General features: G+C 41.3%; 1 protein-coding gene across 1 annotated transcript; it reads right to left on the bottom strand.

Annotated features, from left to right (window-relative positions):
* Positions 1-1,902: 1,902 nt before the first annotated feature.
* Positions 1,903-20,934, bottom strand: PARL (presenilin associated rhomboid like). Its single transcript, XM_053310467.1, has 10 exons — positions 20,802-20,934; positions 18,004-18,196; positions 17,314-17,454; positions 13,567-13,615; positions 7,991-8,086; positions 7,304-7,453; positions 6,183-6,253; positions 4,655-4,756; positions 2,759-2,856; positions 1,903-2,258 (listed from the first exon to the last, which is right to left on the bottom strand). Exons 1-10 carry the CDS (start codon positions 20,870-20,872, stop codon positions 2,162-2,164), a joined length of 1,068 nt encoding a protein of 355 aa, XP_053166442.1. The 5' UTR covers positions 20,873-20,934; the 3' UTR covers positions 1,903-2,161.
* Positions 20,935-22,371: the final 1,437 nt, after the last annotated feature.

The following is a 22,371-nucleotide window of genomic DNA, read 5'->3' as shown; positions in this document are numbered from 1 at the left end:
GCTCTCCGTTTGTGGCACATGGGGACAGGTCACTTAGTTGACAGTGGGTCAGTCACCCCTAGATTTGGCTACTAACAAGCAAATTGGAAAGGGGTTCAGATGCATGCCTTCCCTATGTTGGGTTAACTTCCAACCAAGGCCACTCTGCACTCGGAGTGAACTGCCTCAGCCTCCCCTCCTTTTGTAAAGGATAGCAGCAAGCTAATGCGCCAGTTAACTCAGCAGGAAGAACGCAGATAAGGCTCTCCCTTAACACAGGTAACTCTCCCCGCTCACAAAATAGGTTGAGTCAGCAATAAGGACCTCGAGGTGCACCCATTAAAAGTACTGATTGGATTATCGGACCCTCCGTGCAGGGTCCGATGCAGATTTCCCCTTCTCACGTCTATGCACTATATTTTCATGACAATCAGCCTTGGCTTGACTCGACCATTCACACATTGCTACACACAGGGAGAATGATCAGAAACAATGGAATCCTTGCAGGTTCCACCCGGCACACCTATTCAGCATAGAAGGGAAACAAGAATGTTGCCCCAGGCCACGTTCTTGGATTTATCAAGCCCCAATTCCATGATCCAGTGTGCTCTTTGTGTGACATCTACCTTGGAGTCACCAGCTGCTGGGGTGATTTACTGTTCACAGGCCATCATGCCAGGCTGTGTTCTGTTTTTTGTACCACTCTCCAGATCAGCTTTCTTGCCTAGCCTGATCTTCCCAGTCTTCCTCGCCAACATAGGAAGCTGGTTCCACTGAGGAGGCACCCTCGTGGATTCATCTTTATCTAACTCCTTTGGTCTTCTCACCCATGCCTCTAACTGAGCTGTCCCTGGGGAACAAGGTCCTTTGGAGCCCCAAGTTCGCTTCACCCAGATCAGGTGATATGAACATTTGCCCCTTGCTGGGCCCAACCCTATTCCCCTTCATTAAATCCAGCCGCCTCCATCTCTTCAAGCCTCTTTCTCTTGCCCGCCTGGGAATTTAAACAATTAGGACTTGAAGCTAAAAAAACACCTCTTTGCAGTTGAACATATCTTTAATAGGATTGCTTTAACCACACATTTCTTTCCACTGTATCCCTCCCTCCAATAAAACCTTCTTTTGGGTTTTGAAACTTCAGCCTTGCCTCAATCCAATCACTTCCTGGGTCCACAACTTTGTGTAAATTTAATCTGACGGCAAACTGTTCATTTCTGAGCTAATTTCCCCACGCAAGCCCGAACACAAATTTAGGGATGTTCACCAATCACCCCGGGGCAGTACCATTAACACATCTGGTTGTCTGGAAGGCACATTCTTAAGCTGGGGCTCTCTCTTAAGCAGGGGGGAAACAATTGTCCCTTTTCAGACCAGCATAGCATCTTTTCCAGTGGCTGTTGCTGGTCTAGTATGTATTTTTCTTTAACCCTTTGGGACAGACATGTTCTGCCCATTTCTCTGCAATGTGAACAATTTTGAGAATTTTTTTTAAATTATTGAAAAGCAGTCAAACAAAAACAACAACAAAGTCTGGACCTAAATCTGTCTGCCAACATCTCATACTTTATAATGCATGCTGGGGCTCAACATCTATAATGCTATCGCCCTTATACTCTATAGGACGTCTGTGTAAGTATGTTCCTATCTATAGCTTGGATAAGCTCTAAGCTTTTATCTGTATAAGAAAAATACAGTTTATGAACCATGGCTGTGTCGTATCAGGATTACTGCTAAAAGGAAAACCACCTACCTACACCAGGAAATTGACACAACTTGCAATGTTGTGTAATACTACAATTCTTCTAATGGACTGCAAGCTTGGGGCAAGTACACTCATTTTCTACAGGTTACATTATAAATCTCTTAATTAAAAATGGACTTACCTTGAGAATCAAAATTAAAAAAACAAAACAAAACTGAAGCCACTGATCCAATTTCATTTTAATACCAAAATAAGCTGGGGAATTATACAGACTTGCTTTTCATAAAGCAATAAGATATAAATCTGTATTGGTTCAACTCTGTCACATATACCAAAAATGTTATGTTTCAAGTGTAGGTTATTCAGTTAGAACTAAAGATCCCAATACTTTCTGTGTAGTAATGCGATGACTCATCTTTAAAGTAGCACACCATTCCTGTCCACGTATCTTCTAAAACCGCAGCAAACACAAGCCTCACATCATTTTCTTGGGCCGCTAGTCCTCACTGCATGCCAAATCTTCACAAGTGGTTCTCTGTTCTTCCATATAAGTTTATTCCCATATAGTACATACCAGCTTTAAAAAAAATGAAAAATCTCAATTGAAATTTATGTACATAATACATAAGACTGTCTAAAAAGCAACTGATTTCCAGGCTAGCTGGTGCAACCATGCAGACATCTAAACTAATGCAGTGCCTTTGCAAGAGAGGCCCTTTTTGCCAAACCCCCTTGCTTCTGGAACTCATCATGACTTCCAAAAACATGCCCAAGGGTCCTGTGAAGCACAGTGGGCTTCAGAGGAAAGGGGAGATTGGCAAAAACTGCCCTCCATCCTTGTACAAAAGCACAGCATTAGTCAACACTGCTGCACCAACACAGTGCTAGTCTGGATGTCAGTCATTATTTACAAGATGAATGGCATGAAGCCAGTCTTACTGAAAACAATTCTCAGCAATAACTTAACTTTAGCAACATCAGAACTGGCATATTTAAACAGGCTGGCATTTTAAACAAATAAAAAGATAGATAACAACTGAAATATCACTCTGTCATTAACAAGGCATAAAAACTTACATGCCAAACAGGGCTCCCCCAAGGTGTGCTGCATGATCAAAGAATTTCCAACCCAAAACAAGTCCTACGGTGTCCATTGCAATAATGGCCTTTAAAGCCTAGACATGGGTAAATGAGAAATGCAGCATTGGTAAGACTCCAACATTCACTCATGTTTCAGCAGCTCACAAACACTGGAATAATGTAACATCTCTCCTAAAAACTGTCCCGAGCCATTTTTGGAAGGGCAATATAGAAATTAATTAAATAAATAAATAAATAGTATGATTCCCTCATTCACAAGTTATCTTCAGCCATGCCTAGGCAATAGTTTAAGAATGAATGCAAAGCCTGCACTCAGATATGGATAAAAATCCCCACTTCTAGCTCTAGCACTGAATAACTGAATAGACTTAAGCAAGCAAGCAAGCAAGCAAGCAAGCATTTCCTGTCCTCAGTTCCTCATATGGAAGATAGTAGCAGGTGAAAGGGAAAAAAAAATCACAGCAACCTACAGGTGAGCAATGAGGATAAACAAAAACAAAATTCATAACATAAGAACAGCCCTGCTGGATCAGGCCCAAGGCCCATCTAGTCCAGCATCCTGTTTCGCACAGTGGCCCACCAGATGCTGCTGGAAGCCACAGGCAGGAGTTAAGGACATGCCCTCCCCCCTGCTGTTACTCTTCTGCAACTGGTACTCAGAAGCTTCCTGCCTCTGAGGCTGGAGGTGGCCTATAGCCCTCCGACTTGTCGCCGTTGATAGACCTGTCCTCCATGAAGTTATCCAAATCCCTCTTAAAGCAATCCAGGCTGTTGGCTGTCACCACATCTGGTGGCAGAGAATTCCACAAGTTGATTATGCATTGTATAAAAGAGTACCTCCATTTGTTGGTCCTAAATTTCCTGGCAATCAATTTCATGGGATGACCCCTGGTTCTAGTGTTATGGGAGAGGGAGAAGAATTTCTCTCTATCCACTTTCTCCACTCCATGCATGATTTTATAGACCTCCATCGTGTCTCCCCACAGTCTTTTTTCTAAACTAAATAGCCCCAGACGTTGTAGCCTTGCCTCATAAGAAAGGTGCTCTAGGCCCCTGATCATCTTGGCTGTCCTCTTCTGCACCTTTTCCATTTCTACAATGTCCTTTTTAAGATGAGGTGACCAGAATTGTACACAGTACTCCAGGTGTGGCCGTACCATAGTTTGGTATAAGGGTATTAAAATATTATTCAAATTAGTAGAGTTTAAAAAACTATGGGAACAACTGATCTTAGCAGGTGGAAGAGGCTACACTCTTTCTATAGTATTCTATTCACTCAACCAAGACTGTGCCAGTAAATTTACAATTCACTACTTTACATAAAAGCTGTATCAAAAGCTGTTGCAAGTTAACTTTTGAAAGCACTGCTACATTTCAATTCCCCCCTGCAAACACCCTTTTAAATTTTGCATTTAATTCATTTAAAAAAGAAAGCACTACTTTTCAGACAACTGAGATTCAGCAACATAAACACCAAGTTTTCAGCTAGTTGAGTAGTTCCCTTTAAGGTTCAGCATGAACACACTGAGGGCACAATAAGTGATGTTGCAGCATTGCTGAAGGAAAGCCACTGTAAAGTTAACCAGTCTCTTGGATGGAAGCCCCTAAAAGCGATCATCACCCTATGCTTTTGAACTGAAAGCGATCATCAACCTATGCTTTGAGCAATAGATTTGTGCCATTTTCCACAATACTCTTTGAGCTTTTTAACACACTAAAGATTCAGAGTGAAACTCTGCATAAAGCAACTCATCAAAAGCACCCCCTAGTGTAAGAGAGCACAATGTTCTGTACAAGAACGCATCTCTTGAACTCTGGCAAGACATTAACAAAGGAAAAGATGGACCCCTTTAGTTATTCAAAGGTACTTACATTTCCAGCGGTAAATGTGAACATTGGAAGAAATATAATGGCTAACTTGGCTTCTGGCATCTTCGTACATACCGCTGCAAGGACGGTCATTATAGCACCTGACTAGAATGACATTAAAACAATGTACAATTAAAACTTCTGGCCTGATGCTGACTGGGGTGGCAAGAGGGTATGCTGCCACCCTGTGCCAGCGATTCTGAGCACAGCGCCAGCAGGGAAACACCGCCGTGTGTGTGTGTGTGTGTGTGTTAAGCGCACCCTCTCTGCTCCTTAATTGTAAACCCCTCCCTGCCACCAGTTCATGCGCATCCCTAGTCCAAACACCTGGAGAGCTACTTCAGATACGCTTGGGAGCAATGAGCAGCTCCTGCGTTATCTAACGCCTTCCTCTGCAATACGAGACCAGTTCTACCAGCTGCAAAGGCTCAAAATGTTAAGAGAAATCCCACAGTCACTTGGAAAATTATTTCATGAAGGAGTTTGCAGCGAATCCCTTCTCTTTAAAAATCTTAGGATGCTGCCTGCCCAGAGATGAACCATTTCAAATATTAAAAAGCTTTAAGATAGAATTCTGTGCACTAATATCAACCGGGGCGGGGGGGGGGAGACGGGGGACACAGCTTATTGACAAGCTCAACTAAAGATGTAACTAAGCTAGCTTGTAGCCTCATCCCATTCATGTTTTACTCAGAAGTCAGCCCCACTGAGTTAAAGGAATTTGGAGGCAAATTCCATTGAACTCAGTGCAAATTAATCCAGACTTGTTTATTCTGAGATCTAGCAGTAGAGCAATCCTAAAATTTACTAGGAAACTATTTAATGGAAGAAGAAAAAAAGCAGAGCTTGCTTTCAAATACATTTTCACAACTGAGGTCTAGAATCATAACATGGCTGAACCCAACCAGCTCTTTCTATTCTTGCAAGATTAAAATCTAAATTCATACTAGATGCCCCACTCTCCCAACAGAAAAAGACAAGTACATAAAACCAAAACTTTAATGCAACATTTCTTGAGAACCAGTTTATCTGATGAAGATATTTTTTCCCCAAATAATTTAACAGGATGACTATCTACCTAGAAGCTTAATTTTTAAAAATAGAAAAATCCTCAAATTTCATTACAGTCCCATGATCATCTCCACTGTAGCTTTTCCCCCAAGCATATCTTGACTTCTGCTTAAAGCAGAAAAAAATGTATGCTTCCGGATCAGCTTCTGAAAAGCAGGTAGATTTCTTTGCTTTTCATTAGAACTTCATTAGGCTCTGGAATGCCTTCCCAGAAGAGCTTCACCATGCTCCCTGCCTTAGGTTTTAAAAAAAAGATCTTAAAACCTATTTGTATAGAGAGACCTTTTAATCTTCTTGGGGTTTTTTTTTTTACAGTTCGATGGGTTTTTTTTAAAATTCTCTACTGTGATTTGTTTTACCATTTTAAATTGTATATTACTTTTACTGTTGTGAGTAGCCAAACACAGTATTGTGTTGGAGGAGGATATAAATATTTTAAATAAATAATAAACAAACTTACAGCTCCAAGTGATGGTCCGAATCTTCCTGTGGCCATCTTGCAAACATAACTAGCAAATGTGGAAATAACCCCTAGAAAAATAAAACTTGTTAGGAAATATCACTGATATGGCCAGCTTAATATCATCTCTTTACTACTAGTAGTAAATCTCTTTACTATACTAGTTATATTAAACCATTAGTTTTTAGAGAACTGGGCCTCCCTATAAGAGGCAGAAACAGGCTGCTTCCAGAATAAAAAGTACCTACCAACCAGGAAGCATGCTCTGCTTCCAAAGTAGTCTTGGCTGACTGCACTGAGACTAGTTTCATGGGCTTTTTGCTCCTCATTAGTTCCTCATTCCAGGACTTTAAGATACACCCTGGACTTTAAAGCTTCCTCTTTTCCCTTGATCTTCTGTCTACAAGCCTGGGACAGAGTAAGCTTACTCTATGCCATCTTTACTTCTCTCACTACCCACTGCTAATAGCCAATATTTCTAAATAAAGGGTAAAATCTTCAACCTGTTCAGGTCCAAAATTCACCTTTCATCCAAACCTGCAGGACCTATTTTGTTTTTTAAATTTATTTCTTTTTTATTTTTTTGCAATACCTGTTAGTTTCTCTCCTTTATAGCTGTTTAGAAGAGAGGATTTTGGCAAGTGCAGTTTGCCATTGTGCACTTGCCAAAATTCCTTTGCGCCACACAGTTACACATAAAGCCCCATTCACCTTTCCATCTGGCAACTGCCCTCCCAAAAAGTCTCCTAAAAGAAAGAAAGAATTCTAACTTAAAATGGTGCCACTGCTGCCTGTCTCCCTTGAATGTATCTTCTTGATGGTCCCATGACCCGCAAGGGGCACATTTTCAGGCAGCCTCGTCACCCCACCCCTCCATGCACAGATGTATTCCCCACATGGAATCAGTTTGGCTGTAGGCCACTGACTGGGAGCTCCTCATTTAAACATTTTAAAGGGAGTTGTGCTAGAGAATTCCAGCTGTCCCCCCCAATTACTTATAAAACTCAATTCATTCTCTCACAGCAATTAATAAGATTTTATACCATATGAAGTCGCTTTCTGTGTATACAGTTACCTTAACAACCCAGAAACAAAAATGACTAGTGTTACAGGCTTCTTACCTGCAGAGAGATACATTGCCATGAATTGCTCACGTCCCAAAAGAGAGACTATACTCGTTGAAAAGCTCCACAGAACATACATGTTGGCTGCCATGTGCAGAAATGAAAAATGACTAAATGTAGACAGCAGCATGGGAAAGCACAAAACTCCTAGGAGAACACAAAAAAGCAACAATTAGATCATTTTAGTATTTTATTTTTCCATTCACACTTCATAAGTTGACACAGAGTGGAAACTGAGCACGAGATGTAGATTGGTCTGCTTTGCTTTTCAAAACTGTTAATCTAAAATCCAATACTACCATTCAGCTCTAAAACAATAGTTGTGAGGAAACAATGGTTTTACCAAGCCTTCTAATTCTCTTTTTGGTATTATCTCTGTCGCCCCTTGGTGATCTGTTTCTTAATTTTGTACTGCTCTTGGTATATGGTTTTATTTTTTATCAAATTGTTAGAGCCTTTATTTATTTTATTTTATTTTATTTTTTGGACATGAAAGGTGGAATATACATTTTTAAAAAATAAAATAAGTTTCTGAATCCTTCCTTCAGAGCTATTTGTACTGCTGAACTCATTTCAAGGAATTTTTATTTCCTTGAACCAGACTGTTAAATCACAGTTTCAGATCAAAAACACAACTATATAATCTTCACAAATTTGGATGAACTATAATTAAAATACACTTACGAGAAGCTGGATTCGATGTGAAATATGTGATCATTATTCGCTGCAAAGAAGGTATCCGCCATAAACAGAATACTAAGACATTTGAAGCTATAATGCCTACAAATTAAAAAAAGAAGTTCAGTAAAGCGAACAAGGCAAGTGCTTCAATGTATACACTCAAAAAATTAATTCTTGTAATTCCAGCTGCCACAAGAGAGTAGTTTTTTCAGGTGAATTTAATACAGAATCATTGAATTCAAGAAGAATTTTTTTTAGAACTACTAGAACAAAACCAAAGTTAGGCTCTCATGTCCCTTCCAGTTCACAACACACAGAAATACATTGTTCATTCATGTCTATTATAAACAATTATGCACATGTGTATTATAGATCACCCACAAAATACTAATGAATAGATTTGCTTCCTACTGACTAATGAAGTACAGGAGAAATGAAGATGAGAAGTTTTCTTTAACACAAATATGGAGAACATATCCTGCATTTACTAGATAATCTCTGTTATCTTCTGGGAATGTTGATTTATCAGTCCCCTTTTTTAAATTGTGAGAACTATGTCCAAAACATTTAATAACTGCATTAAGTAAAGTCCTTGTGATATCCTGTTAATACACTGAACTTTCTAGTGGGCATAAAGGCAATCTGGCAGAACAATGAGAACAAGTGGGACACTTATTCCTGGATACAAAGTCTACAGATTTGGGGTAGAGTAGCATTCAAAAAAGGATAGAATCCAAAAAGCTAGAAAACCTAGGAGGACCAGAGTTCTCCACAGATTCATTATGGGTGACAATACGATTCCTGGCATCTTCAAGATAGGCTGAGAGAGATTCCTGCCTGCAGCTTTGGAAAAGCCACTGCCAGTCTGTGTAGATAATACTGAGCTAGATGGACCAATGGTCTGACTCAGTATATAGCAGCTTCCTATGTTCTTAAGAAAGATGTTACTATGGATGTGCTATCACCCTCCAGATCAAAATGCTGAGAGTGACATGGAGCTAGAGAAGCAAATAAGAGGCATCAAAAAGAGACATCGCAGTAATAATGGGCAACTTTAACTACCTTCACATAGACTGGGTAAATTCACATGCGGGTATTGACAGAGGCCAGATTCCTAGATATGCTAAATGCCTGTGCCTTAGAACAATTGGTTATTATTAATATTATATTATTATTATTATTATTATTAATTATTATTATTAATTATTATTTATTATTATTATTTAGTGCATTTTTATACCACCCTAACCCAAGGTCTCAGGTTGGAACCAACAAGAGAAAACCAACCAGAGAGGAGAGGAGAGCTGGTCTTGTGGTAGCAAGCATCACTTGTCCCCGTAGCTAAGCAGGGTCTGCCCTGGTTGCATATGAATGGGAGACCAGAAGTGCAAGCACTGTAAGATATTCCCCTCAAGGGATGGAGCTGCTCTGGGAAGAGCAGAAGGTTTCACATTCCCTCCCTGGCTTCTCCAAGATACGACAAAGAGAGATTCCTGCCTGCAACCTTGGAGAAGCTGCTGCCACTCTGTGAAGGCAATACTGAGCAAGATGGACCAATGGTCTGACTCAGTATATGGCAGCTTCCTATGTTCCTAAGCAGAGAAAAGGCAATCATGGACTTAATCCTGAGTGGTGCCCAGGACCTCGTACGAGATGTCAGTTGAAGAGCCATTGGGGAATAGTGACCATAGTGTGATCCAATTCAGCTTATATGTGAGTGGAGCACTGCCAAGGAAGTCCAACACAGATGCATGGGATTTCAGTAGAGGAAACTTCTCTAAAATTCAGGAACTGGTAAAAAGGAAGCTGAACAGGCAAGTCAGGAAGGTAAAATCATCCCAGAAAGCATGGAACATTTAAAACCACAACAGAAGCTCAGTTGGAATGTACACCAAGGAAGAAAGGCACTACACCAAGTTCAAGAGGATGCCAGCATGGCTAACAAGCAAAGTCAGGGAAGCAATAAAAAGCGAAGATGACTTCCTTCAGAAAATGGAAGGAAGTCCTGCCAAAATGAAGAGAAGGGGTGGAGGGACCTCTGGCAAAAGAAATGCATAGAGACAATAATGGATGCAAATGTCCTAAACCATCTTGAAAAACTGAAAGTTAACAATTTGCCAGGGCCAAATGGCACCCACCCAAGAGTTCTGAAAGAACTCCCAATTTGAAATTGTTTATCTCCTAGCAAAAATATGTAACATTTCCCTACAATCAGGCTTTGTAACAGAAGACTGGAAAGTAGTTAATGTAACTCAAATTTTCAAAAAAGGATCCAGGGGAAATTAGGGAAATTACAGTCTGGTTAGCTTCTGTGCCAGGTAAATTGATGGAAATGCATACTTAAGGACAAAACTGTTAAAACATATAGAAGAATAGGCCTTGCTGAAGGAGAACAAGAATGGCTTCTGCAAGGATAAGTCTTGCCTAACTAACCTTTTGGAGTTCTTTTGAGTGTCAACAGGCATGTGGATAAAGGTGATCCAGTTGATGTAGTAGACTTGGACTTCCAAAAAGCTTTTGACAAAGTTCCCCACTAAAGGCTCTTGAGTAAACTTTGCAGGTTTAATGGGGACAGGTTCATGTGTAGAAATAAAGGGACAGGTTCATGTGTGGATTAGTAACTGGTTGAAGTACAGGAAACAGAAGGTAGGAATAAATTGACAGTTTTCACAATGGAGGGAAGTAAGACGTGGGGTCCCCCAAAGATCAGTGGAGGGACCAGTGCTCTTTAACTTGTTCATAAATGATCTAGAAGTTGAGGTAAGCAGTGAAGCGGCCAGATTTGCAGATGACACTACACTATTCAGGGCAGTGAAATCCAAAACAGATTGTGAGAAACTCCAAAAGGATATTTGCAAATTGGGTGAGTGGGCAACAAAATGGCAAATGTAGTTAGTGTAAGCAAGTGTCAAGTGATGCATATTGAGTCAAAAAACCCCAACTTTACAGAAATACTGAAGGGGTCTGATCTGTCAGTGACTGGCAAGGAGAGAGATGTTGGGGTCATGGTGGACAGCTTGTTGAAAGTGTCAATTCAGTGTGCGGCAGCTGTGAAAAAGGCAGTTTCCATGCTAGGGATCATTAGGAAGGGGACTGGGGGATGGGGGCACGATACTAATTGTAGCAAATAGTCTCCCGTCACTAAAGGGTTAACAGGAAGTTAACCCCTGTCTTGACTGACAGGCTGGTGACCTCCAGCACTCGACCAACCAGGTCGACCAGGTGGGTGGGACAGGAGAGCAGTTGCTGGGATCGCTGGGAACAAGAAGGAGGCAGTCAGCAGAGTACGGACTAGCATGGGGTCGGCTGCCTCATGGCAGAGGCTGCAGGATAGTCTCTCAGGGTGAGAGAGCTGCAGAAGGCTTGATTCTCATCAGGAGTTTGGTGAGTTCAAGAAGAAAGGAGCTAGGGCTTCAGCTTCGGGAATTTAGTCTAGGGAAAAGTTTGTTTAGTCAGACTTCATGTCAGGAATTTATATTTCTTTGTGTGTGTGCTTTGCATTTTCCTAAATATCTGTTCTTTGCAACTACATAACACAGATTTCAAAGTGTGCTACCTTAGAACCAGCAAGGCATACTGAAGCATTCTTGTAACCAAGTTAAACATTTTTAAGTGTATCTAAAAAGCTAAAAGCCTAAGATAGAACTAGTTTGTAGTAATTTTAATAAAAATGTCTTATTGATTGATTGATTGATTGATAAATTTATATACCACCTTTCATTAAAGCAATCCCAAGGCGGTTTTTTTCTCTATTCTTTACTTTTTACAAGTGTCAGGGAGCTGAGTACTAACTGAGCAGGAGAAGGGGGGTATTTTTTCTGGTGCAGAACACGTCTCAAGGAGAGCTTGGCCAAATTAACAATTAATTCCACGTGCAGGCAGATGCATGAGAGAGAAAAGTTTTATTCTTGCCTACAAGCAAGGGGAAGCAAAGTGAAAAAGGGATTGCTAGTCACCCAAACCCCATTGGGAAAGACTTTCTAAGCAGTGATTTGGTGGCAGAGTTTTAAACTACCAGGACTTCTGGGTTTACCAGAATCTTTTCTTCACTTTTCTGGGTTTAAAAATTAAAACATTTTAAAACCAGCTAGTCTGCTTCTCAGAACTCCCTCAGAGCACAGGAAAGGGATGACTTAGCACTAAAGTCTCCCTTGTGCTGCAGAACTAGTTAAATCTGGCCAGTCAGTTAATCATTCGCCTGGTTGCTGGCTGAGTCAGAGAGGAAAGGGAAATTGCCCACTACCCACAATTCGCTACACTAATATTATAGTGCCCTTATACAAATTTATTGTGCAGCCACATTTGGAGTAGTGCACGCAGTTCTGGTCACCGTATCTTAGGAATGACATTGTAGAACTGGAAAAGGTGCAGAAGGGGGCAACCAAGATGATCAGAGACCTGGAGCACCTTCCTTATGAAGCAAGGCATCTGGAGGTTTTACTCTGGAAAAGATGCGATTATGGGGAGAGACAACACTAGAATCAGGGGTTATCCCATGAAACTGAAGGCCAGGAAATTTAGGAACAACAAACAAGTACTTTTTTCACACAACACATAATTCACCTATAGAATTCTCTGCCACAGGATGTGGTGATGGTCACTAACTTCCTTTAAAAGGCTTCAAAAGGGGCTTGGACAAATTCTTGTAGGGCAGGTTTATCAATAGTTTTCAGTTTTCCCAGACAGTTTAGAACATCATCTCTTGTCACTTCTATCTGACTCAGTTCTTTAGCCTCCATCCCTAAAAAGCCTGGTTCAGGAACAGGTACATATGCTCAGTATCCTCTGCCGTGAAGATGGATGCAAAGAACACATTTAGCTTCTCTGCAACCTCCATATCCTCCTTAATAATCCCTTTCACTCCTTCATTGTCTAATGGTCCAACCATCTCCCTGGCAGGTTTCCTGCTTCTGATGTATTTAAAGAAGTTTTTGTTATTCCCCTTGATACTTTTGGCTAAATGTTCCTCAAACTCTCTTTTGCCTCCCTTATTGTCACCTTGCATTTCTTTTGCCAGAGTTTGTGCTCCTTTCTGTTCTCTTCATTTGGACAGGCCTTCCAATTTCAGAAGGAAGTCTTCTTCCCTTTTATGGCTTCCTTGACAGTACCCATTAGCCATGCTGTCATCCTCCTAGACTTAGTGGTACCTTTCCTCCTTTGGGGTATACAATCTAACTGGGCTTCTAGTATTGTGGTTTTGAGTAAACTCCATGCACTCTGGAGCGAAGTGACTCTCCTGGTTTTCCCTTTCAGCTTTCTTTCCACCATACTCCTCATTTTAGAGACGTTTCCTCTTCTGAAATTCAAAATGTCTGTGTTAGACTTCATTGGTGATTCTCTCCCTACAATTGCACCATTGCATCACAATTGCACCATTTCCCATATAATTTAGTAGGTGTACTATAAGATTTAAATAATGTTAGGACAAGATATAAATATGTAGAGGCTCAAAAAAGCACATAGGTGCCTTAGGTCTAACAATTTGTAAGCATGGTATGAAAGCCAACCAGTTACATACTGTACCTGTTTGCCATATTTTTCTTCCTGAGAATGTCTAATACTTGTAAGCTAACACAAACCTGACACAGCACGTTGCCCCTTGCTCAGACTATTCCACCACAGGTTAATCTGAAAGAGATTGAGCAAATTCATCATCTGGTCATCCAAGATATATAGTCTCTCCATATGCCACAAATAAATGTTATGCAAAACATTTTTGCACTCAGAAGCATCTAAGAAAATAAAGTTTTCAGGCAAAGAAAGGAATAATCAATCCCTGAACTTTCCCTCAGAAAAAAGTAGCTATATACAAGAATGCTCTTTTCAATGAGAATTACACTACAGTTCTTCCTGTTAGTATAAACCAGGGCCACACAACATTGGCCCTCCAGCTGTTGTTGGACTACAATTCCCATCATTCCTATTGGCCACTATGGCTGGGGATGATGGGAGTTTTAGTCCAAAAACAGCTGTAGGGCCAAAGTTGTGTAGCCCTGATATAAGCTAATTGTACTTGCTTAGATTTTCCAATTTCTTTTACAATGCTTTTTACCCTCATCTTTACAATTCATACACTAAGTCTGCATCCAAATCTTCATATTATTTTTCCTGCCACTGTCTGTGTTACACATTTTAGAATCATGATGAGGAGTGGGAAGAGGAAGTGAAATACAGTGCTAGTCTACCATCAACAGGTTTTAAGAAAAAACAGCACAAGGGGCTTGCAGAGGGAGAGAAGAATTTAGTACAGCCTACTCCTGAAGTACACATTTGACTCTTGCTTTCCCTGCTTACTCAAAGTGGCCAAAGGATATAGCACAGTGCCTGCTGTTCTGTCTCAGCTTCAGCATCTGAACTGGCATACAAACTTAAATTGGCAAAATAGGCTGGACTCCAGATCCATGTCAGAGTCTTTCTGCAAATGTGATGGACCTGGCTTACCCTGGCCATGCTTGCTACCTTTTGGCCAGTTTTACAGAATTAGCTTTCATTTTTAAAAGGGAGAAACTCAAGTTAGGGAGATAGCCAGCAAAGCCACCAAGCCTAATAGTGATGTATATTTCTCCATCACATATCCAATAAAACTTTGCTCTCTTCACTTTCCATCCTGCCTAATTAATGGCTGCCCAATCACCATGCAGTATCCTGAAGTGCTTAAAGCCAACTTTCTCATTCTTAGCTTAACAAATACCAGAGAGGTGCAACTTAGAAATGTTGTCCTTCCTAGACTAACCTGTATTTCAATATTTAGTGTGTCTAGTTCAAATCAACCTTCATTAGCACAGAGAATGGAAACCTCATTTTCAAATAAGCCTTCGTGATTGGCTTTTGAAAAGCCTTACTTTTACAGTCTCTGACATGTAAGATAGTTCCATGTGCAAGGAGTTGGTGGTCAGGTCACCCTTTTCCCAATCAGAGTAATCTTTCCCTACTAAAGAGATGGGACTCCAGCTTCCCAGTAGACTTTTTTATTTTGTTAAGGAGCTTCTTCTCCCCCTTTCTTACTGTGAAGTGTTCTTTACTCCCTAGCATCTTGTGTTTGAGGGCAATAGCGGCCAGCCATCTGCTTCTTAAGCCCTAGGATACCGCTTGGAAATGGTCTTTGAATCCAGTAATTAATGCATGAATGGACTTCACTGCCACAGGGTAGAAAGCTTTTAAGAAATATTTCCATTTATGATGGCTTTCCAAGTGATATATTTTCCTAGCAAACTTTTTTTTTAATTGCCTCTATATTTGGACCTTCTACACCTATCTACACAAAATGCTCTGTTGTGGTATATGCTACTGGTATGTTTGGGGTTTGTATAACACTACTAAATAATCTCCGTGAAGACACTAAAAGACCTCCAAAAGCCTAAAGGGTAGAAAGAAAAATACTGAGAATTAAAATGCTGGTCTGGAATGGTGGCAAGCAATTACTGCTTTTGTGAGGGGATTGCATTTGTCTGAGTAGAAGGTTAGGAGGCTTGTAAAAAACAAAACCCTGCTTGTTCCAGAGTTTCCCATATCTGTGTAGTACTGATGATCCCACAAATCCATATGACTGCAACAGGGAGTAAGGTAGGAATGCTCATGAAACATTTAAGCACCTAATAAACAAAGTACCATAATGCTAAGGTCCACGTGATATATATTCATTCATTCATTCATTCATTCGATTTCTATACCACTTTTCCAAAAATGGCTCAGGGCGGTTCACACAGAGAAATAACAAATAATTAAGACAAACAAAATGGATCCCTGTCCCCAAAGGGCTCACAGTCTAAAAAGAAACAAAACAGACCCCAGCAACAGTCACTGGAGGTACCGTGCTGGAGGTGGATAGGGCCAGTTACTCTTCCCCTGCTAAATAAAGAGAATCACCACGGTAAAAGGTGCCTCTTTGCCAAGTTAGCAGGGGCTCAAAAGAGTCAAAAGAACATGTTTGAGTATTAACTTTAGAACCTAAAAGGATACATTTTAAACAAGCCTAATCTAATGAAATCTACAAGGATTCTCTTTGGGATTTTTTCTTCACTGAGACATGTATTTCCATGCTTTATGTTTACAAACAAAAACCAAATTAAAGCAGAGGATCCGACTGTAGCACACACAAGTATTTCATAGTAAAGATAAGAGATTATAGTACTTCTAATCCAGCCATTCTGATATTCCAATTATAACTGAACAAGTTCCATCTGTCCCTAGATGTTTTAATTTTCTGTCCTCCTCCTCTACCATGAACACAGCCATCATGAATAAAATCACAAGTTAAAGTCCTACAATTTGACATCCATTATTTTATCACTGGCACTTCTTTAGGCTCCCAATATTTGGCATAAGTCCCTCTGGCTGTTACAAATATATATGGAATCGTATTTGGTTCTCTTGAGACGTCCTTGTGATGTCCTTTTTCAAAAAATATCAAGCAAACATATTTTGAAGCCTACTGTCAATTTAGCCTTGAATACTGTATTTATATATTACGGCTATGCACACAAGCAGCCAAACCCAGGCTAAGACAGCCCAGTTTGGCTGGGTTTGGCTGCCCGTGTACACTGCCAAGATCAAGCCCAATCCTGGTGATGCCCTCATGGGTAGCCCAGTTTTTAACCCCAGCCTTTGGCCAGAATTAAGAGTGCGAGTGCACCCTTAACCCCAGCACCAGGGTCATGTGTATGGTTGGGCTGCTTGCAGCCTGAGCACACACGTGTGCCTAAAGCGCCTGGCTCCTGGAGGGAATCCCCCAATGCATCACACTTGAGCAGTGCATTGAGTGATTCCTGGAGGCCGGGAAAACAAAGCCCCGGTGTCTGGGGCACGGAGCAACAGTGCGTGGCAGTACGCCCATGAGAAGACCGAGGATTGTTGGTGGGGTGGTGGGGAGGTTCCACCGCCCACCTGGGCGTGAGAATAGCCTTGTTATATCTGTGCCCAAAATCTGTTTGCTTTTTTGCAAGTCTCCCAACAACAAATAAGGACTTCTCTTTCCTGGCTGCATTTCCAACAAATCTCACTAGTCTTCTTGATAACTAATAAAGAGTTGAGTACCATTGGGACAATTCATACTAGTGTTCTCAATACTGAACACACAAGACATTCATTTATCTTTCCCCACATCATCTTGTCTGAGATGTGTTAAAGTTTAGATTATTACACAGAGTTCCCAAGACGTCCTCTATTAATACACAATAGAGAAAATTCCAGCCAACATCCGCAAACAAGGGTTGTATTTCCATTAGTTTTAATGGCAGAATTCTATTAGTGTAACAGCATTTGTGTTTTAATCCATGCTTGTAGGAAAAATATAATGTGTGTCAATATTTAGAATAAGTACCTCATACCTGTTTTCTGAAGCTCAGTCCTTTCTGTGGTCGCATCTTATCCATCCAGTCTGCGCGAGTATCTTGGAAATAATTTTCAACCTTGAATTTAACAGCTTCATATTGCCAAATAGCAGCTGATCCAAAAGCAAAGCCTGAAAACTATACAATATTAGGAACATATTTAATCAAGGTTTCAGGTAATATGCAGGAATATATCTGTATTCGACTAGGACAGGAAAAATGGTATATGCAGAATTGTACACGAAGAGTATTCGAACTGGCATTAGAAGATTCAATAACTGACTGTACAGTAACCTCTACAATCATGAATTAAAAGGTGGTCTATAATACCACATGTGTTAACTTTTTATTCCGTTTCACTGCTGTTGTGATCTTTAGATCTGAAATATCTCTATAAAGCAGCTCTATAGGCTTCCATGTCTCTCGGTTCTGTAGATCAGAGAATGTTGACAATCACACTTTCATCTGTCATAGTGTCATCTATTGTAAACTGCCCAGAGATGCATGTTTTGGGCGGAATAAAAATATATCAGATAAACAGTGTTCCAATGCCTCTGCCTGCCAAAATCCTACCTCTATCAGCTATGGAGCTTTTTGCTGTATAGTCAACTTGCCTCTTAACCAATCTGTTTATGTTAGTTACATAAGGACTGCTGTTAACAATATGCAAGACTGAAAAATCATTACCCCAACTGCAAAGCAAAATGGCTTTACAAGCTTCTTCACTGAACGGGCAGATGTTTGAAAGACTGGATCTTCTGCTGCAGGAGACAAAACACTTCTTTGTGGCTTGCTACTAACTTCTGAGTTAGACCTCTGGGGATCAGTCTTCTGTGCTTGTTTTCTGAATCCATTTCTCTGTTGCGAATACAGGGGAGACCTGACAAAGGAGATATATATCAAGCACAAAATGTACTCATTGTAGTAAAGATGTGCCCAAAATGTTTCGGAGGACGTTATAGAAGCCTCTGAAACATTTCGGCCACCAGGGCCATTTCAGATTTCGGAGGTAGCGAGGGTGCTCCCTTAAGGGTGGGGGAGGGTGCACTTACCTCTCCCGCCACATTTCCCCCGCCAGCGCTCCATTGTATCAAAGCCCCTTGGGGCGGCAGTGTACCTCCTTGCCATCCCGTTGTCATCCTCAGCCGGAAGTACTGGGTGCATGTGCACGTGCCTGTCTGCTGTGCATGTGCGTGCATGCGCACCCGGTACTTCCAGCCGAGGACGGCAACAGGGAGGTAAGCTCCCACCCCAAGGGGCTTTGATACAACAGAGCGCCGGCAGGGGAAATGCGGCAGGAGGGTTAAATGCACCCTCCCTCGGCCTTAAGGTAGCACCCCCGCCACCTCCAAAATGCGGAGGAGTGGTTCTGGGCACATCCCTACATTGCAGATGTTTCCAGGATATGAAAACACATCAGTTTCACTATCATTCAAGTGAAAGCTTTTTCTCAGCCAGTCTAAAGCTGTAGATCTTTTTTACTTTATGATACTGTCTGTGCAAAATATAATTTTAAAAGTTTGTGTGTCAGCTTTTGAAGTTCAGATGGCTGTCTTAATAATTGAGGAAATAGACCTAGTTTCATCTGGCACTACAGTACCCTGTGATATGATCTCTACCAATTCATATTTCTTATTTTTATTCTGGTTTTCAACCAATAATCTTCAATAGATGCTCAATAGTAAAATGATCATTTCTGGAATTAATCAACTCAATGCCTAACTACATAGCACACACAAAAATATTGTTTGAGCCCTGTAAACTGCAATGAGTTGCACCTACGATCTAGCTGTCACCTGTTGGCAATTAAAAACTTAGAATATTTTTAGAAGCAAACAACAAGAATGATTTAACTTTTGCAAAAAAAAACCACAAAAAAACCAAAAAAAAAAACCCATGACTGCCACCCACTACTATCATGGCACCTTTAAGAACACTGACAAAGAGAACCTTCCCGATATTAAAACCACTTCATTGTTTGCTGCTCAACTGATACAAATAATTCCTTCTGGATTAGTAGCTTACTACTCAAGCTCCCTGTAATAGTGGAGCATGTGGACACGTTTTTAACTTACTTTCCTTAAAGAAAGTAAGCTTATGAGATCATCCGGCATTCTGTGTGTGTCTGTCCCATCAAACACACACACAGTGCCTGGACTGATTTGCAGTGCCTGAACTGATTTGAACCAAATTTCCTACAGCTGAAGGGAAAACTCAAGGGCATAGTTTGCAATTATGTCATCCACCCCAATTCAAAATGGCAGATGCATGAACATTTGAGACACAAGGTCTTACCTGTGGAGTGTAACTGATTTGGACCAAATTTAGTCCAGTTGTAGGGATAGTGAAAGGAAAGTAGGCAGATGAGTTCTTACCAGAACTTCTTGCTAGTACTTGTGTCCAAGTTTGTTTTAAATGCTTAACAAAAAGCCTTATGCATACCATTACACAAGATATTGCTCTATATTTAAAGAATGCTTTCACACCAGAATTCTAAAGTTTTAATCTTAAAACACCAGTCATTATTAGAAGTGATAGAAGTGCAACAAATATCTTACGGAAGATATTATGTTTAATGTTTGTTTCTGGGCGGCGGGGAGTAATGTCCATGATAGTCACAAGAATTGAAAGTTCATGTTTAGATAGGTGTGAAAGCTATGACTTGAAAAAGTGAGGTACTGACTCTGTTCTAAACCTTTATGAGGTTGTGCAGTACATAACATCAGCACCTGTTAGCAAGAACTACATGGAACATATACTGTTTATAACAGGCAATACAAAATTATCTTCATGTGTATACAGCAAAGGCACTAATTTGCATTAACGTAAGCTGCAATTTGTCATGTTTTGTGGTGCATTCCAGGACTACATAAGGCAAAGCTACCAGTTATTCAAGGCAGTGTCACCAACCATAACATACATAAAGTCAAATAAAAACGTAATGGAACACAGTATGTGAAATGGAGTAACTGCATCTGGTGTTTTGTTTTTTCCCTTTCAAAAAGTGGATATTCAAAACTGGAAGCACAATTCAGCTCTTTTCTTCCCATGAAGAGCACAAGAGGAAAAGGGTGGCTAGAGGTGGATGGAGAAGACCAGAAAGCTTCCACGGCTTCCCTTTGCTGCTGATCGGCCTCAGTCAGGGAGGACAACCCCTTTCCCTCATCCTCTCTCCATCTACAGCCACACCTTCCCTGCCCTCTCTGGAGGTGGGAGGAGAAGAGGAGGGAGAATGGAATTAGGATCGTGTACATGGTATGCCTATTGGCCTATGGATCTATGCATAGAAGGGCTGGCCCAGGAAAGCCTGCAGCTGAAGGTGTCACCCCCACGCGCAAATCCCTTCTTTCTCAACCACCCTCCTGGCCTCCTCCTCCCTGAGATCGCCGCCGCCGCCGCCGCCGCTCAGTGCCTCCCACCCAGGCTCCCCCCTTACTACGGCGGCACACTTCTCCACAACGAGCTAGATAACACGATGATCTTACCTCGATACCCGGGTCCCACCACACCATAACTCCTGTCGAAACCAGACCCGAGAACAGCAATTCCACGCCATCTTCGTCACCCTCCAAGAGCAACGTTTCCGGGTCGTCGGACATTTCCGTCCCTCGCCTTGGAAGCGGCGACGCTGACGCAGCCTAAACACGTCACACCCAAACAAACCCACCACGTTGCCTTCGGAGGCTGAGCGTGACAGGCGCCGTGCGGGACAGAATGGCGAACGGTGTGCCGCCATACTGAGCTTTCAGAAATGTCTTGAAAAGCATATGTGGTCATGGTTGCTTCTTCAAGAGACTTTTGCTCTTGATGGGGAGGTTGGAGCGGAACTGGAAGGGAACATAGGAAGCTACCATATACCGAGTCAGGCCATTGGTCTTTCTAGTTCTGTACACAGAGTCACTGGCAGCGGCTTCTCCAAGGTTGCAGGCAGGATTCTCTCTCAGCCCTATCTTGCAGCTGCCAGGGGGGGAACCTGGGACCTAATCTTCTTCCAAGAGATGCTCCGACCTCTAAGGGGAATTTCTTACATGCTCACACTTCTAGTCTCCCTTTTATATCAACCAGGGCGGATCCTGCTTAGCTAAGGGGGCAAGTCATGCTTGCTACCACAAGACCAGTTCTCCTCCTTTGTGCACTTTATTTATTCATTCATTCATTCATTCGATTTCTATGCCACCCTTCCAAAAATGGCTCAGGGTGGTTTAAACAGAGAAATAATAAATAAGATGGATCTCTGTCCCCAAAGGGCTCACAGTCTAAAAGAAGTACTGTGCTGGGGGTGGATAGGGCCAGTTACTCTCCCCCCCTAAATAGAATTACCACTTAAAAGGTGCCTCTTTGCCAAGTTAGCAGGGGAATCACGAGGAATCACATATCACGGGCAAGGAGAAAATGCAGAAACCCAAGATGAATGCTGCAGGCAACAACAATTAAAAATGAGAGAATCTGCTTTAAAGAGAAAAGGCTGACAAAAGAGTTTTTGCGACTGGTGGCTCTTCATCTTTGACACATATATGAATGTGAATCTGCGTTTAAATACATACACATGCACAGTCCTCAGAGTCCATTTAAATGTTAAAGACAAGACAACAGGAATCATTTCTGCCACTTGAATACTTGATTTTAAAAGGAAACTTCCAAAGTAACTGGGTAACATCATTGCTGTCGTAATCGAGTCCACCTACCTTGCTGCTGATCGTCCTGTTCTCTTTCCTTCAACTTTCCCCAGCATTATAGATTTCTCCAGGGAGCTGGAGCTTCACATAATGTGTCAAAAGTGTGATAGTTTGAGTCTGGCCATTTGTGCCTCAAGTGAAAATTCTGGATTGATTTGTTCTATGATCCATTTGTTTGTTTTCCTGGCTGTCCATAGTATCCTCAAAAGTCTTCTCCAGCACCAAAGTTCAAAAGCATCAATGCTTTTTCTATCTTGCTTCTTTAAAGTCCAACTTTCGCATCCATTGAGTGTAATGGGGAAAACCACTGTCCAACCGATTCTAATCTTTGTAGGTGTAGACACGTCACGGCTAGTTAGTTGTTTATTTACGATCATAG

Source organism: Hemicordylus capensis, chromosome 3 (genome assembly GCF_027244095.1).
Source record: "Hemicordylus capensis ecotype Gifberg chromosome 3, rHemCap1.1.pri, whole genome shotgun sequence".
In the NCBI taxonomy this organism is placed as follows: Eukaryota; Metazoa; Chordata; class Lepidosauria; order Squamata; family Cordylidae; genus Hemicordylus; species Hemicordylus capensis.
The sequence above is the reverse complement of the archived record's forward strand: the minus strand, read 5'-3'. Positions and strand labels throughout refer to the sequence as shown.

What these genes read in the sequence shown, in the direction of transcription:
- PARL (XM_053310467.1), bottom strand. Translation starts at nt 20,872, where the DNA reads ATGGCGTGGAATTGCTGTTCTCGGGTCTGGTTTCGACAGGAGTTATGG. An exon ending in CATTTTGCTTTGCAGTTGGG is followed by an intron (nt 17,455 to 18,003) that starts GTAATGATTTTT and finishes AATATTGTATAG; the next exon opens with TTTTCAGGCTTTGCTTTTGG. An exon ending in CACATCGAATCCAGCTTCTC is followed by an intron (nt 7,454 to 7,990) that starts GTAAGTGTATTT and finishes GTGTTCTCCTAG; the next exon opens with GAGTTTTGTGCTTTCCCATG.